The 13205-nt window shown below is 39.7% G+C and overlaps 1 protein-coding gene across 6 annotated transcripts in view; it reads left to right on the top strand.

The window, feature by feature from the left end:
• Nucleotides 1-13205, top strand: part of TEC (tec protein tyrosine kinase) — a 170000-nt gene that overhangs the window by 46320 nt on the left and 110475 nt on the right. For all 6 annotated transcript variants that reach the window (XM_002688249.7, XM_059887759.1, XM_005207976.5 and 3 more), the window contains one exon: nucleotides 8990-9175. In XM_002688249.7, the coding sequence (XP_002688295.1) occupies nucleotides 9038-9175 (138 nt within the window). In that variant the 5' untranslated portion in view covers nucleotides 8990-9037. The remainder of the gene's footprint in view (nucleotides 1-8989; nucleotides 9176-13205) is intronic.

Raw genomic sequence — 13205 nt, 5'->3', positions numbered from 1 at the left:
AACTACATTACTACTCTTAGAGCATTGACAAGTATTAGATTGAGTTAGATAATATTGTTGATTTGTATGGGTAAAATATTGCCAAACATTGACCTTTTCATATGGCTTAACATAGTAAGATGAGAATTTTAACAACCTTTGATCACTCTGCTTCTTTCTGTAAGGAGTTCATCCTTTCTCTACCCTGACAAGTAGGCTGTTTGTTTCTTTTTTACTATATTCCTTACCATCCTCATGTTTGGTAATTCACAATCACCTCTGTACCCGTGATTAAAAATATTGTGAAAGGATGTATAAAGTAGGCTGGGTAACCTTAGTAGCCATTAAAAAAAACATATTTTTCTTCAGCAGAATTTTTATGATAAAAAAGAGTTCTTAGATCTTTTGGCTAAAATTGGTAGACCATGAAACCAAGAACCATTAGTCTGGTATTTAGATTTGTAACACTAGACAGAGAATACAACTTCATGGTGGTTTGGGTTTCTCATTGGTGAAACGGTGAACAGTGTCTACTTCAGAATATTGGTATTCAGATAAGCAACAAGGATATACTGTATAGCACAGGGAACTATATTCATATCTTGTAAAAACTTACAATGGAAAATAATCTGAAAAACATAACTGAATTACTTTGCTGTACACCTTAAACTAACACAGTATTGTAAATCCACTAATACTTTAATAAAAAAAGAATATTGATGTTCAAAGACTAATGCGTTATTTTTCAAGCTTTTAACAATTAGCAGTCAGAGTAAAGGAAAGAATGTTCTTGTGTTCACTGTTAAGGAGACACAGAGAAAAGGGTCTTAAGTTATAGCTCTTCGTTTTATTTTAAAAAGATACTTGTAACCCAGAGTTGGTTCATTTGTGATTCTTTTGTCTGAATGGCTCAGTCCTTTTTGGTGTGGAAAATGGGAGAATCAGCTGGAGGACTCTGAAATTTTGTTTCATCTTCGTTTTTTACTTTGGAGCATCAAACGGATTCTTTCATTCAGAGTGATTGTCTCCAGGTTTTAAAAATTATGTATGTATATATGTATGTATTCTTATTGAAGTCCTGTTGATTTACAATGTTGTGTTAGTTTCAGGTGTATAGCAAAATGATCCAGGTTCACATATATATATGTATTTTTCAGATTCTTTTCCCATGTAAGTTATTATAAAATATTGAGTATAGTTCCCTATGCTATACAGTAGGTCCTTGGTAGTTATCTATTTTATTTATAGTAGTGTATGTATGTTAATCCCAAACTCCCAATTTATCCCTTCCCTACCCCTTTCCCCTTTGGTAACCATAGGTTTGTGTTCTATGGTCTCTTTCTTTTCTTTTTAAAAAAAATCTCTTAGATCTGTTATTGAAACTTGCAGTGATCAAATGACTTTGACATGCATATTACATTTACATTTCTTATCATCAGTCCCCTATCCCAAGGGAGAACTCAGTTTCATAAAAGTTGAGGGACTTTCCCAAATTCACAAAGCTGAAGAAGCCTAACTTGACCTGGTACCCGGATTTGGCTGGTTCCAGAGCTCATACTTTTCCTGCCATTCCCTGTTCCTCTGGTAGAATGTGTGGGTCTGTTTCTGTTTGATTATAAATTCATTTGTTCTCTTTAGTTTTTGGTATTGAGAGATTGGTGTCCTTCTTAATGATGCCTTGGGAGTCAGTTTTATCTGTTGAAATTTGGAGGTTGTGTCGAATTGCCTTTAGCCATCTGCCTAAATAGAAGGCCGATAATGACGCATCATATGCTTTTCCCTTTAGTTCTCTTTTCCTTTCCACTGGAGAGGTTGTGTGTGTAGCGGTTAATAGTGCAGGCTGTGTGGTGAGAATGCCTGAATTAAAATCTGGCTCTTATTCTTACCATATGACTAGGGAATATTACCTTCAGTAGGTTTGTTGAATTAAATGAGTTGTTACATCTGAAGTGCTTAGTGTTTAGTGCTTAGTGCTTAGTGCTTAGTGCTATGTGTTTGCTATGCCAACACGTAGCAAAATAGTGGAAGCTTGATTATATTTTTTATTATTTTTCTGTGTAAATAGTAACTCTACAGGGATACTCCCTGATTCTCTTATAGTCTGCTTATTCCTCCGGCTTTCATTGATCTTATCAAAAGGTCATTAGATTGACCTTTCAGGACAATGAGGTTAATTTCAGGTGTATAGCAAAATGATTCAGCTATACACATAACTATAAGGGAAATCTACTCAGCCTCCTCTCCTCTTTTCATGTACTTTTCACAGTATTTGGCAGATATGTGTTTCATAGTTTGCAGCTCATAGCCATCTTTTTGTTCACTGGAGGTAGGAATTATCTTCCTCTCCGATTTGAGTATTTTATTGCTTGCATAGAATTTTAGGGAAGGAGAGTAGAGAACATATTAATACTCTTTCCACTGCCATCTTCTAATAACTTTTTGATCCCAGAAGCAACCACTTTTACTTTTAAAACAACATGTTAGTAACGTAAATCTCTAAGTGATGTACTTACGCTGCCACTTCTTGCTTTTTCAATTTTAGGTATGATGCACTGACTTCCTCCTAGTACTATGGAGGACATAGTTCTCTTTCACAACATACCTTGAGATCCACAAAGAAGCATATTTCCTGCATTCCCTTATCCCAGTATTTTTATGCTAGTAGTAAGATTATTGTTGTTCAGTCGCTCAGTTGTGTCTGACTCTTTGCGACCCCATGGCTTCCCTGTCCCTCATCATCTCCCAGAGTTTGCCCAAGTTCATGTTCATTGAATCAGTGATGTCATCCAACCATCTCATCCTTTGTCTTCCTCTTCTCCTTCTGCCTTCAATCTTTCCCAGCATCAGGGTGTTTTCTAATGAGTCAGCTGTTCACATCAGGTGGCCAAAGTATTGGAGCTTCATCTTCAGCATCAGTCCTTCCAAAGAGTGTTCGGGCTTGATTTCCTTTCAGATTGACTAATTTGATCTTAAAGATAAGATTACTACTTATAGTCTATTTTATTATGATGTTCTAGATGTTATATATGGCTAAACTCTGTAGCAAACTGTGATTATTTTTCCTTTTCTGTATAATTTCTTACTTTCCATAAATTGATTTATTATTTTTAGGTTTGCTACATTTTAACTAATTTATTATAGATCTTCTAACAATACCTTCAGGTTCATTTCCTGGAATAATTCCTTCCAAGAACTGTTTCAGTTCAGTTCAGTCGCTCAGTCATGTCCGACTCTTTGCTACCCCATGAATTGCAGCACGCCAGGCCTCCCTGTCCATCACCAACTCCCGTGGTTCACTCAGACTCACGTCCATCGAGTCAGTGATGCCATCCAGCCATCTCATCCTCTGTTGTCCCTTTCTCCTCCTGCCCCCAATCCCTCCCAGCATCAGAGTCTTTTCCAATGAGTCAACTCTTTGCATGAGGTGGCCAAAGTAGTTTCAGCTTTAGCATCAGTCCTTCCAAAGAACACCCAGGACTGATCTTTAGAATGGACTGGTTGGATCTCCTTGTAGTCCAAGGGACTCTCAAGAGTCTTCTCCAACACCACAGTTCAAAAGCATCAATTTTTCGGTGCTCAGCTTTCTTCACAGTCCAACTCTCACATCCATACGTGACCACTGGAAAAAACGATGGCCTTGACTAGATGGACCTTTGTTGGCAAAGTAATGTCTCTGCTTTTGAATATGCTATCTAGGTTGGTCATAACTTTCCTTCCAAGGAGTAAGTGTCTTTTAATTTCATGGCTGCAATCACCATCTGCAGTGATTTTGGAGCCCAAAAAAATAAAGTCTGACATTGTTTCCACTGTTTCCCCATCTATTTCCCATGAAGTGATGGGACCAGATGCCATGATTTTCGTTTTCTGAATGTTGAGCTTTAAGCCAACTTTTTCACTCTCCTCTTTCACTTTCATCAAGAGGCTCTTTAGTTCTTCTTCATCTTCTGTCATAAGGGTGGTGTCATCTGCATATCTGAGGTTATTAATATTTCTCCCGGCAATCTTGATTCCAGCTTGTGCTTCTTCCAGCCCAGCGTTTCTCATGATGTACTCTGCATATAAGTTAAATAAGCAGGGTGACAATATACAGCCTTGACGTACTCCTTTTCCTATTTGGAACCAGTCTGTTGTTCCATGTCCAGTTCTAACTGTTGCTTCCTGACCTGCCCTTGGTCTAATTTGGCCTGGTGATTTTCAGTCTGCTGCCCAATGTCAGCTTCAGATTTCCCTTCACCATTGTCTGGGAGACTGTTTTTACCTCTTTTGTTTTGAAACCCTTGTTTCCTGGGTTCCGTGTATTTTGTGATATAGTTTTTTTATTTTAATGGAGTATTGTCCTCAGGTAGCTATTTGAAGAGGGTGAATGGGAGGTAAAAATTTTAAACCCTTGAATATTTGAAAAATGTTTTTATTCTCTTGTCATTGTATTGATAGTTTGGTTGAGGATAGACTCTTAGTGAAGTGAACTCGCTCAGTTGTGTCCAACTCTTTGCGACTCTGTAGACTGTAGCCCGCCAGGCTCCTCTGTCCATGGGATTTCCCAGGCAAGAATACTGGAGTCGGTTGCCATTTCCTTCTGCAGGGGATCTTCCCAACACAGGGATCGAACCCGGGTCTCCCGCATGGCAGGCAGATGCTTTATCCTCTGAGCCACCAGGGAACAGCTATAGACTCAGGTTAGAAATAAATTTTCTTCAAAAAAATTCTCCATTATTTTCTAGCTTCTGTTATTGTCCTTGATGATTGCTATTATGAATTTTGATCCTTTCTGTGAAACCTATTTTTAAGCTTGCTGAATCTTCTGCTTGTCCCTGTGATTTTGAAATTTTATGAGCTCTGCTGATTTGGTTCTGTTTCAATTGAGAAGTAATCTTTAATTTGGGGAAATTTTCCTAAATTTCTTCTTTGGTTGGTTTCTCACTGCTTTCTCATCTTGGAACTCCTATTTTTCAAATGCTAAATTTTCTGGATGGATCCAGAAAATTATATTTCCTCTCCAGTTTTTATTTTTATTTTTTGTTTTTTTTTGTTTCATATTTTGGGAATATTTCCTCAGTTTTAAATTCTGACTCTTCTACTGTGCTTTTCATATCTGTTTTTCCTCCAGGGTCCTCTCTTTTGGTTCTGTGTACTTTATTTTGGCTGTATCCTGACCTTGTGTTATGCATGCAATGTCTTCTCTTAACACTAGGATTTTAGGACGGAGCCTGGGCTAATGTGTACATTCAGCCCTCCATCTTTAACTGTAAATCTACGTGAGGAGAACTTTCCTTTGTTTATATGAAGTTTCATAGTATTCTTTGGCCAGGATTTCCCATTGACCAACAGATTATTACAACAACAATGAACTATTTTTTTCATTTATTTAAGTATGTAGTTTAAAATTTTTACAATGTTGTGTTGGTTTCTGCCATATAACAGTGCAAGTCAGCCGTAATTATACATACATCCGCTCCCTCCCTAACCTCCATCCTCTCCCTCCATAGCATCCCCCCAGGTCCTCACAGAGCACTAGACTGGGCTTATTGTGCTACTTAGGAACCTCTCAGCAGCTACCCATCTTACATCTGATAGTGCATGTATGTTGGTGCTACTTTTTCCATTTGGCGCACTCTCTCCCTCCCTTGCTGTGTCTACAAGTCGATTTTCTACATCTGTGTCTCCATTCCTCCCCTGCAAATAGGCTTGTCAGTACCATTTTTGAGATTCCATATTTATGCATTAATATACTATATTTATTTTTATCTTTCTGACCTACTTCACTCTGTATAACAGGTTCTAGGTTCATTCACCTCACTAGACCTGACTCAGATTTGTTCTTTTTTATGTCTAATATCACATTGTATATATGTGCCACATCTTCTTTATCCATTCATCTGTTGATAAGCATGTAGGTTGCTTCCATGTTCTGGCTATTTTAAATAGTGCTGCTATGCACATTGGGGTACAAGTGTCTTTTTTGATTATTGTTTTCTCAGGGTATTTGCTGTGTAGTGGGCTTGCTGGGTCAGTACCAAATTTATAGTTTAAACTAAGGAGGACCAACTTAGATGCAAAGGAGCAAGAGCTTTTTTCTCTGACTTCTCAGCTTAGGATAATGGGTCAAATAGACCTGTTATCCACCTCTTATTGAGAGGCACTAAGAGTGGTATAAAGAGTTTGTGTCAGAGCCCAGTTTGTCTTCATTTAAGATAGTGGCTCTCAAATCTACCTGCACATTAAATCATGATGCCCTGGACCCCACCCCAGACCAATTCAGAGTACGTGGGTGTGGGTTCAGGATGTCTGAATTCTGAAAAAAACTTCCCTGTGTGATTCTGATGTGCACTTAAAGTTGATAATTATTCCTTCAGGAGCTTAAAATCTAGGTGAGAGTTAGAATATCAATTTAGAGCAACACCGATTCTCTAAACCATGGAAGGCAACAATGAGCTCTGTGATGGGTGATACAGAGATCACGGGCCCAGGAACCAGGTAGGTTTTAATTAATTGAGACCATCAGGAAAGGCTTCATCAGGGAGGTGAGTTTTGAGCTAGTAGTTTTCATAGGTGGAGAGAGGGGGTTCTCTAGGCCAGGGAATGAATGCTGACTATTTTGACTGGGATGTGGAGTGTTGGCTGCTGCTGCTGCTAAGTCGCTTCAGTCGTGTCCGACTCTGTGTGACCCCATAGACAGCAGCCCATCAGGCTCCCCCGTCCCTGGGATTCTCCAGGCAAGAACATTGGAGTGGGTTGCCATTTCCTTCTCCAATGCATGAAAGTGAAAAGTGAAAGTGAAGTCGCTCAGTTGTGTCTGACTCTTAGTGACCCCATGGACTGCAGTGCACCAGGCTCCTCCACCCATGGGATTTTCCAGGCAAGGGTACTGGAGTGGGGTGCCGTTGCCTTCTCCGGTGGAGTGTTTGGAGAGCAGTAAAAGTAAAGGTTGGATGTTAGGTTGCAGCTAAATTGTGGACCATGTCTAGTGTTTTGGCTAAAGAATTTTTACTTTATCCTGCAGGTGATGAGGAGGACTTTGGGGAGGCATGGAGGATTTCCAGTGAATGAATGTGGTGTGATGACAGTGATGTCTTTGGAGGCTGAGCCAGTGGGAATAATGGCATGATGACAGTGGTGTCTTTGAAGGCTGAGCCAATGAAAATAAAGGGCATGTAGTTTGAATAAAAGGAGGCAGGAGCTGGGGTGAAAGGAAGACCAGTTGGAAAGCTATTTTCATGGCCCAGATGATAATTCTTCAAGCTAAAAAGAGAACACTGGAATTAAAAAATAACAATAATAAACATTTGTACAGTGTTTCATAATAAGTAAGTTCTCTCTCACATCTCATTAAACCTCACAGTAACCTTGTGATATTTAGCTCCATGTTTTATGAATGAAAGAAACTGATGTTCAGAGGTTAAGCTGTTGTAAAGTAACTTTACAGAAAACAGAGGGCCTGATTGGATAATGAAAGATCAGTAGTAGGGAGTTGCAAGGAAGTTGCCAGAGTGTCAGCTTGGGTGGTATCATGTTGGCTGAGGTTGGTATTGGGTTGGCCAAAAAGTTTGTAAATTTCTCACTGCCAAACTCAGTGGCAAGTTCCCAGTTGTGCTCTCTGATAACCACTTATTTTCTTCACGTGACTCCTGTTGCCTCTCTGATTTTTTAAAAAAATATTTTATTAATTTATTTAATTGTGTCAGGTCTTAGTTGTGGCATACAGGATCTTTAGTTGCTGCATGTGGAATCTAGTTCCTTGGCCAGGGATCGAACCCAGGCTCCCAGTATTGTGAGGCCAGAGTCTTAGCCACTGGACCACCTGGGAAGTCCCTGCCTCTATGATTTTATACACAGTAACTTCTTGTCAGGGTGTGGTGGAAGGAAGGGAAGAAAGGGCTGTTGTCCTTTCAACTTGTCTCAGATAAAAATGTCCAGGCCTTTACTGAGTGTCTTTGGTTTTCAGAAAGTGAAATTTTGTTGGATTTTGGAAGGCTTATTAGCCTGGGCATGGATAGTCTAGATGTGGGGGCTCCAAATACAGGACTGAGGACCTCATACAGAGGAGCTCTGCCTTGAGGGGCAGCCATGTAGGGTAGGGTAGCTGAGTAGCATAAGCTGTAACTGGGTGGGAATCGTTTTCTCTTGTGATTGAGACAGGAGCCACAGGGAAGAGAATGTGGGGAATGGTAGTGTAGGTATCAGAGAGCATCCTTGTAGTTCTGGTGGTGAGGTTGCTTATCAAGATTACATCCTTGTTACAACTGGAAATTGATGCCATACACCACTGTGGTAATTCATTTTGTTCAAATCTGCCATGCCTATGTGCTTGTCTATTTGTGTACCAAGATCCTGAGGCAATTTAAATACCAGCCTAAACTAGCCATGCAGGTGATGAAATGTACTTTTCCATCTGAGATATTTGTTTCTCTGCAATCAAATAGCAGTAGAGTGTGCCAGCAAACCAAGGGATTGGCAGGGAGGGACAAAGGAGTGGATCATCATGGCGGTTCGGATTAGGTTTTCTTATCAAATCCTGGGACTTGGAGGAAAAGGATGGGGCTAGGGAGAAGGCAATGGCAACCCACTCCAGTGCTCTTGCCTGGAAAATCCCATGGATGGAGGAGCCTAGTAGGCTGCAGTCCATGGGGTCGTGAAGAGTTGGACACAGCTGAGCAACTTCACTTTCACTTTTCACTTTCATGCATTGGAGAAGGAAATGGCAACCTACTCCAGTGTTCTTGCCTGGAGAATCCCAGGGACAGGGGAGCCTGTGGGCTGCCGTCTATGGGGTCACACAGAGTCGGACATGACTGAAGTGACTTAGCAGCAGCAGCAGCAGCAGCAGCAGCAGGGAAGTAGAGGAGGTTGAGCTTTCATGCCCTATCCGGGCACTTTCTGTCTGGGTGCATAGAGTAACATTCCTCAGCTCCAGCTGTCAGAGTAAAATCTGTTTTTGTAATTTGGAGTGACTGGTGTCCTTGGATAATTAACATGTTGCATTTTATTTCAACTGTTTATTTTCTTACTTTAGAACACTGGGATCTTCAATGGCAGGAGAAAGAGTGATCAGAAGACCGAGATGAATTTTAACACTATTCTGGAAGAGATTCTTATTAAGAGGTCACAGCAGAAAAAGAAGACGTCGCCCTTAAACTACAAAGAGAGACTTTTTGTACTCACAAAGTCCATGTTGACCTACTACGAGGGTCGCCCAGAGGTAGGAGACAATCAAAATTTACTTTGCTGCTTTCTATGTTGATACTACCTTTTGACACTGACATTCCTCACACCCTCCAAATCTTATGCAATAAGCTTTAGGTTAATGAAGTTAAGCTAATGATTTGTTAGCTAATGAAGTTAAGCTAATGATTTGAAAGATAAAGTTTAGAATATGGATGGACATTTTCACACGTCTGTTAATTATGGGTTTAGTATACATGGGTATACATTTTATGTTGGCCTACTGAATTAATCTGTTAGAGGAAATAAATTCCTACATCAGTTTTAGATCCTTGCGGAATTCATTAGGTATGTTTTGTAAATGACTGTTTCCCATAAACTCATATTATGTATCAAAGTCTTCTTCATTAGCATATACAAACTGTGTCTATGTCCATCACTCTATATGAATATTTCTCCACTACTCAGTGGAAGTCACTTAAAACTGGTTAGTGATTTGATGAAGTTGACTGGCAGCAAAACTGTTCAACTTTTTTGGTGCTAAGCAGCTAGTACAAAGTTCCTTTGATGGGAGCAGGGGACAGTGGCTCACTGAGAACCTGGTTGGTGAGCAGCTGGCATGCGGTTCATGTTGTCATCCAGCTCCTGGCTCTTAAGTTGGTTTGTCCTCTGGTTCTACCACTAGATGAGGTGTGTGAGTGTAGAGTAGCCTCTGACCCACCTTTTTCTTCCTGCCGTGTTGGGGACTCATCATCCAGTACTGCGGGTCCAGCCGTGTTCTCCCTTTTAGACATTTTCTCGGGTCCCAGGGGATGGCTGGAGAGACTGGGTCACCCTTGTTTACCACATGCCGTGGTCTAGTTGTTTACTAGTAGATTGTTGGTGATCTTGATGTTTTGTTTTATTTTACTCTACTTTTTTTCTGGAGTACCATCCTCAGAAATGGATTTGCTTCTTTTTGTTTTTGTTTTACTTCCACTAACTTCTCCCACTGATTTCTCTGTGTTTTGGTTCCCCCAGTACAGACAGAATGACATTGCTTTTCACTGGTGGCCCTCAATTCTGTTAATTTCTGTTGTGGCTTGTCATTGTGACCTGTGGAATTCTGCAGGTTCATATAATTCAGTCTTTTATCCACCTTCCTAAATCCCCATAGTGCTGAAAACCCAAACTTCAAAAACTCAGTTGTAAAACCTGACCTTAGATGAAGCTATTTTTAGTTTTTATCTTAGTGGATATGGGTATATGTGGTAATAATATGGGTAATATGTGGTATAATCATGTGTTTAATTGCGTGGGGCTGTCCTAGTTCTTGCTGGGAGTGTTATGTGTGGTATATGAGGTATAATACATTTATTAAATCTGAAAAATTCAGGATTCCAAAAGAGTTTCAGGTAAGACTAGAAATATGAATTATTTTAAAATCTAAAATAAATTTTAAGGGAAACATTAATATATTTTTGCTGTATGATAATGATCTGTTATAATTTGAATAGTATAATAAGAAAAGAATAGAAATATTACAGTAAACATGGGAAAGTGTGGTCCTTTACTAACCAAGAAAGCCTTGGAAACCTACTTTACCTGTTTAGAGATATGGACTGTTACAGTTGAAATTCTTTGTAATTGTTAAGTCACTTTGAAGATGATAAATGATAATACAAAGATGATACAAAGTTAAAAAGGCCCTCATTGCTTTAGCTTAGGGAGAATAAAGAGAACAGTGGAAACCCTCTTGTTTGACAACCTGACCCGCTGTCTTTCCTGGAAGCAGCTTCAGCCACCATGAGAACCAGAAAGGACAGAATGAGGAAGTTGTCACAACATGTAAAAAAAGCCCAGCCTCTGACACTTATCATCGATTTGCTGTATAGCACAGGGAATTACCTTGCCTGGAAAATCCCATGGACAGAGGAGCCTGATGGGCTAGTCCATGGGGTCACAAAGAATCGGACACAACTGAGCACACACACCCACACACAGGGGATTATACTCGATATTTTATAATTTATAATGGAATATAATCTGCAAAAAACCTGAACCACTATGCTGTATACATGAAACTTACATGATATTGTAAATCAACTATACTTTAATGGGAAAAAAAAAAGAATTCATCTCCTTTCTGGCTACTGATGACTGGCCCAGGGAGCCTAGTCGCATTAGCTAGTTCTGCCTGAGCCCTTACTCATCCCAGGAGCTGGGCATTTTTATCCCTCCTGGATTCTTTTCTCAGGAACTGATGTTCATTGGGACACTTATGACCTTCAGTTGAAAATACGATTGCAGATTTGCTTTCCTCCCACAATTAAAAACAAATGTTTACCTATATTAAAAAGTTTGGCATTTTAAGATAAGAATCTGAATTCTTCAGAAAGTAAAAGTTTTGATAATACTGGGCTTAATTCCTTCATGACAGCTCTGAACCTGGCTTCTAGGTAAGCCCAGTAGCATGCATTGTAGTATTTCTTCCCTGTTGGGTTAATGTGCCCAGTTTTCTGTTTTCCGTGGATCAGTGTTCTTGTTACCATCTCCCTTACCCTAGAAGCTGTGATCTAAGAAGGGCTGTAATGTGGGTAACCCATGGAAATCAACAGGTATTTTAAAAATATTATTTTGTTAAAAATATAAAACTCTTTTAAGTGGATAGCCCCAGATATATTTATTTTAGTTGTTCATATTCTGTTTTAGAAGAGAAACAGTGGGTAGGCTACTGACTGATCTAGTAGCTACGTGGTTTCTTTATAGCTATTAAGTGACACTTATCCTTTATTAAAAGTCTCAGTTAATCACAGTGTGAGTCAGACATCAGTCTTCTCCAGGTTTTCTATATCCCAGCTCCTTTGATACGATGGCAGCAGGACTTTACTGAAAATTTTCTTGTACCCTAAGTACAGTTTATTGTACTTTTCGAAGTGTGCCAAGGAATTCTGGGAAATTCATTGGGAAATTCAGTCAAGCTGTTTCTTCCAAGTCTGATGTTGGAAAACTTGTGTTTTAGTTTCTGCTGTGGTTCATTTTTTGGTTTGTCCTTCTTATTCGTTCTTAACTAGCTCATATTTCTGCATCTTCTAGTGAACTGATAAACGATCTTACTGACAATTTATATTGTTTGCTCTTCTTGTAATAACACAGAACAGAGGACACTGTGATCTTGCTTTCTGATTAGGGAACTAATCACATAGATCAGAGCACCTAATATTCTGCTGGAGCCTCCACTTGGTTTTGAGATGGAATCTAGGGAAGAATAGGACTGGAGTTTAATCAGAAAAATGACCTATTAAATAATAAAAAACAAAGAATGGTGAGATTTCTATATGATGAGATGTTTGAATACAGAAATTTCAAGTTGTATATAAATCTGCAACTACTGTTACTTGAGAAATCAGGAAGTTTTATCATTCGACTTTAAAATTATCAATCTGGTTGGTTTGTTGTCTGTAATACTCCTCTGGTTTGAAAACTGGCCAGTAGTTTATGAGGTTGAGGAACAGGGAGACTAGTTGTGCTGGGGATCCCTAAGGCCATCCCTAGGTTCAGGGATTCAGCAGAATGCATGGGACTCAGCATAGAGTTGAGGTCACCGCTATGATTTATTTCAGTGAAAGGGAGACAAAGCAAAATGAACAAGGCAAAAGGTGCATGGGGCAGGTCTGGAGAAACCAAGCACAAGCTTGCAGGAGTTCTCTCTCAGTAGAGTCACAAAGTGGATGTATAATTCCTTCAGCTCCCAGTTGTGACAGTTGTGAAATGTTTTCTCACTGGGAATCTCAGTGGAGACTCAGTGCTGAAGGTTTTCACTGGGCTGGTCACATAGACACCCTCTGTCAAAGCATGTACCAAAACTCCAGACTCCAGAAAGAAAGCAGGTGTTCAGTGTAAACCAGATTGTCTGTACAATTTAGACCCAGTGAGCTATTCTTATTAGCACTGGGAATGTTAGAGCTCTCCCTCTCCCAAAGTCCAAGTTCCCAGATGCCAGCCAAGGACCAGCCTTGTAAGCAGACCTTTTTCAGCCTCACAGGCCTGTTAGGTTAGCTCCTTCCCACACATCTGTAGTAGTTATG

The sequence above is a fragment of the Bos taurus genome, chromosome 6, assembly GCF_002263795.3.
Source record: "Bos taurus isolate L1 Dominette 01449 registration number 42190680 breed Hereford chromosome 6, ARS-UCD2.0, whole genome shotgun sequence".
Classification (NCBI taxonomy): Eukaryota; Metazoa; Chordata; class Mammalia; order Artiodactyla; family Bovidae; genus Bos; species Bos taurus.
Note: the sequence above shows the minus strand (reverse complement) of the source record. Positions and strands in the feature narration are given on the sequence as shown.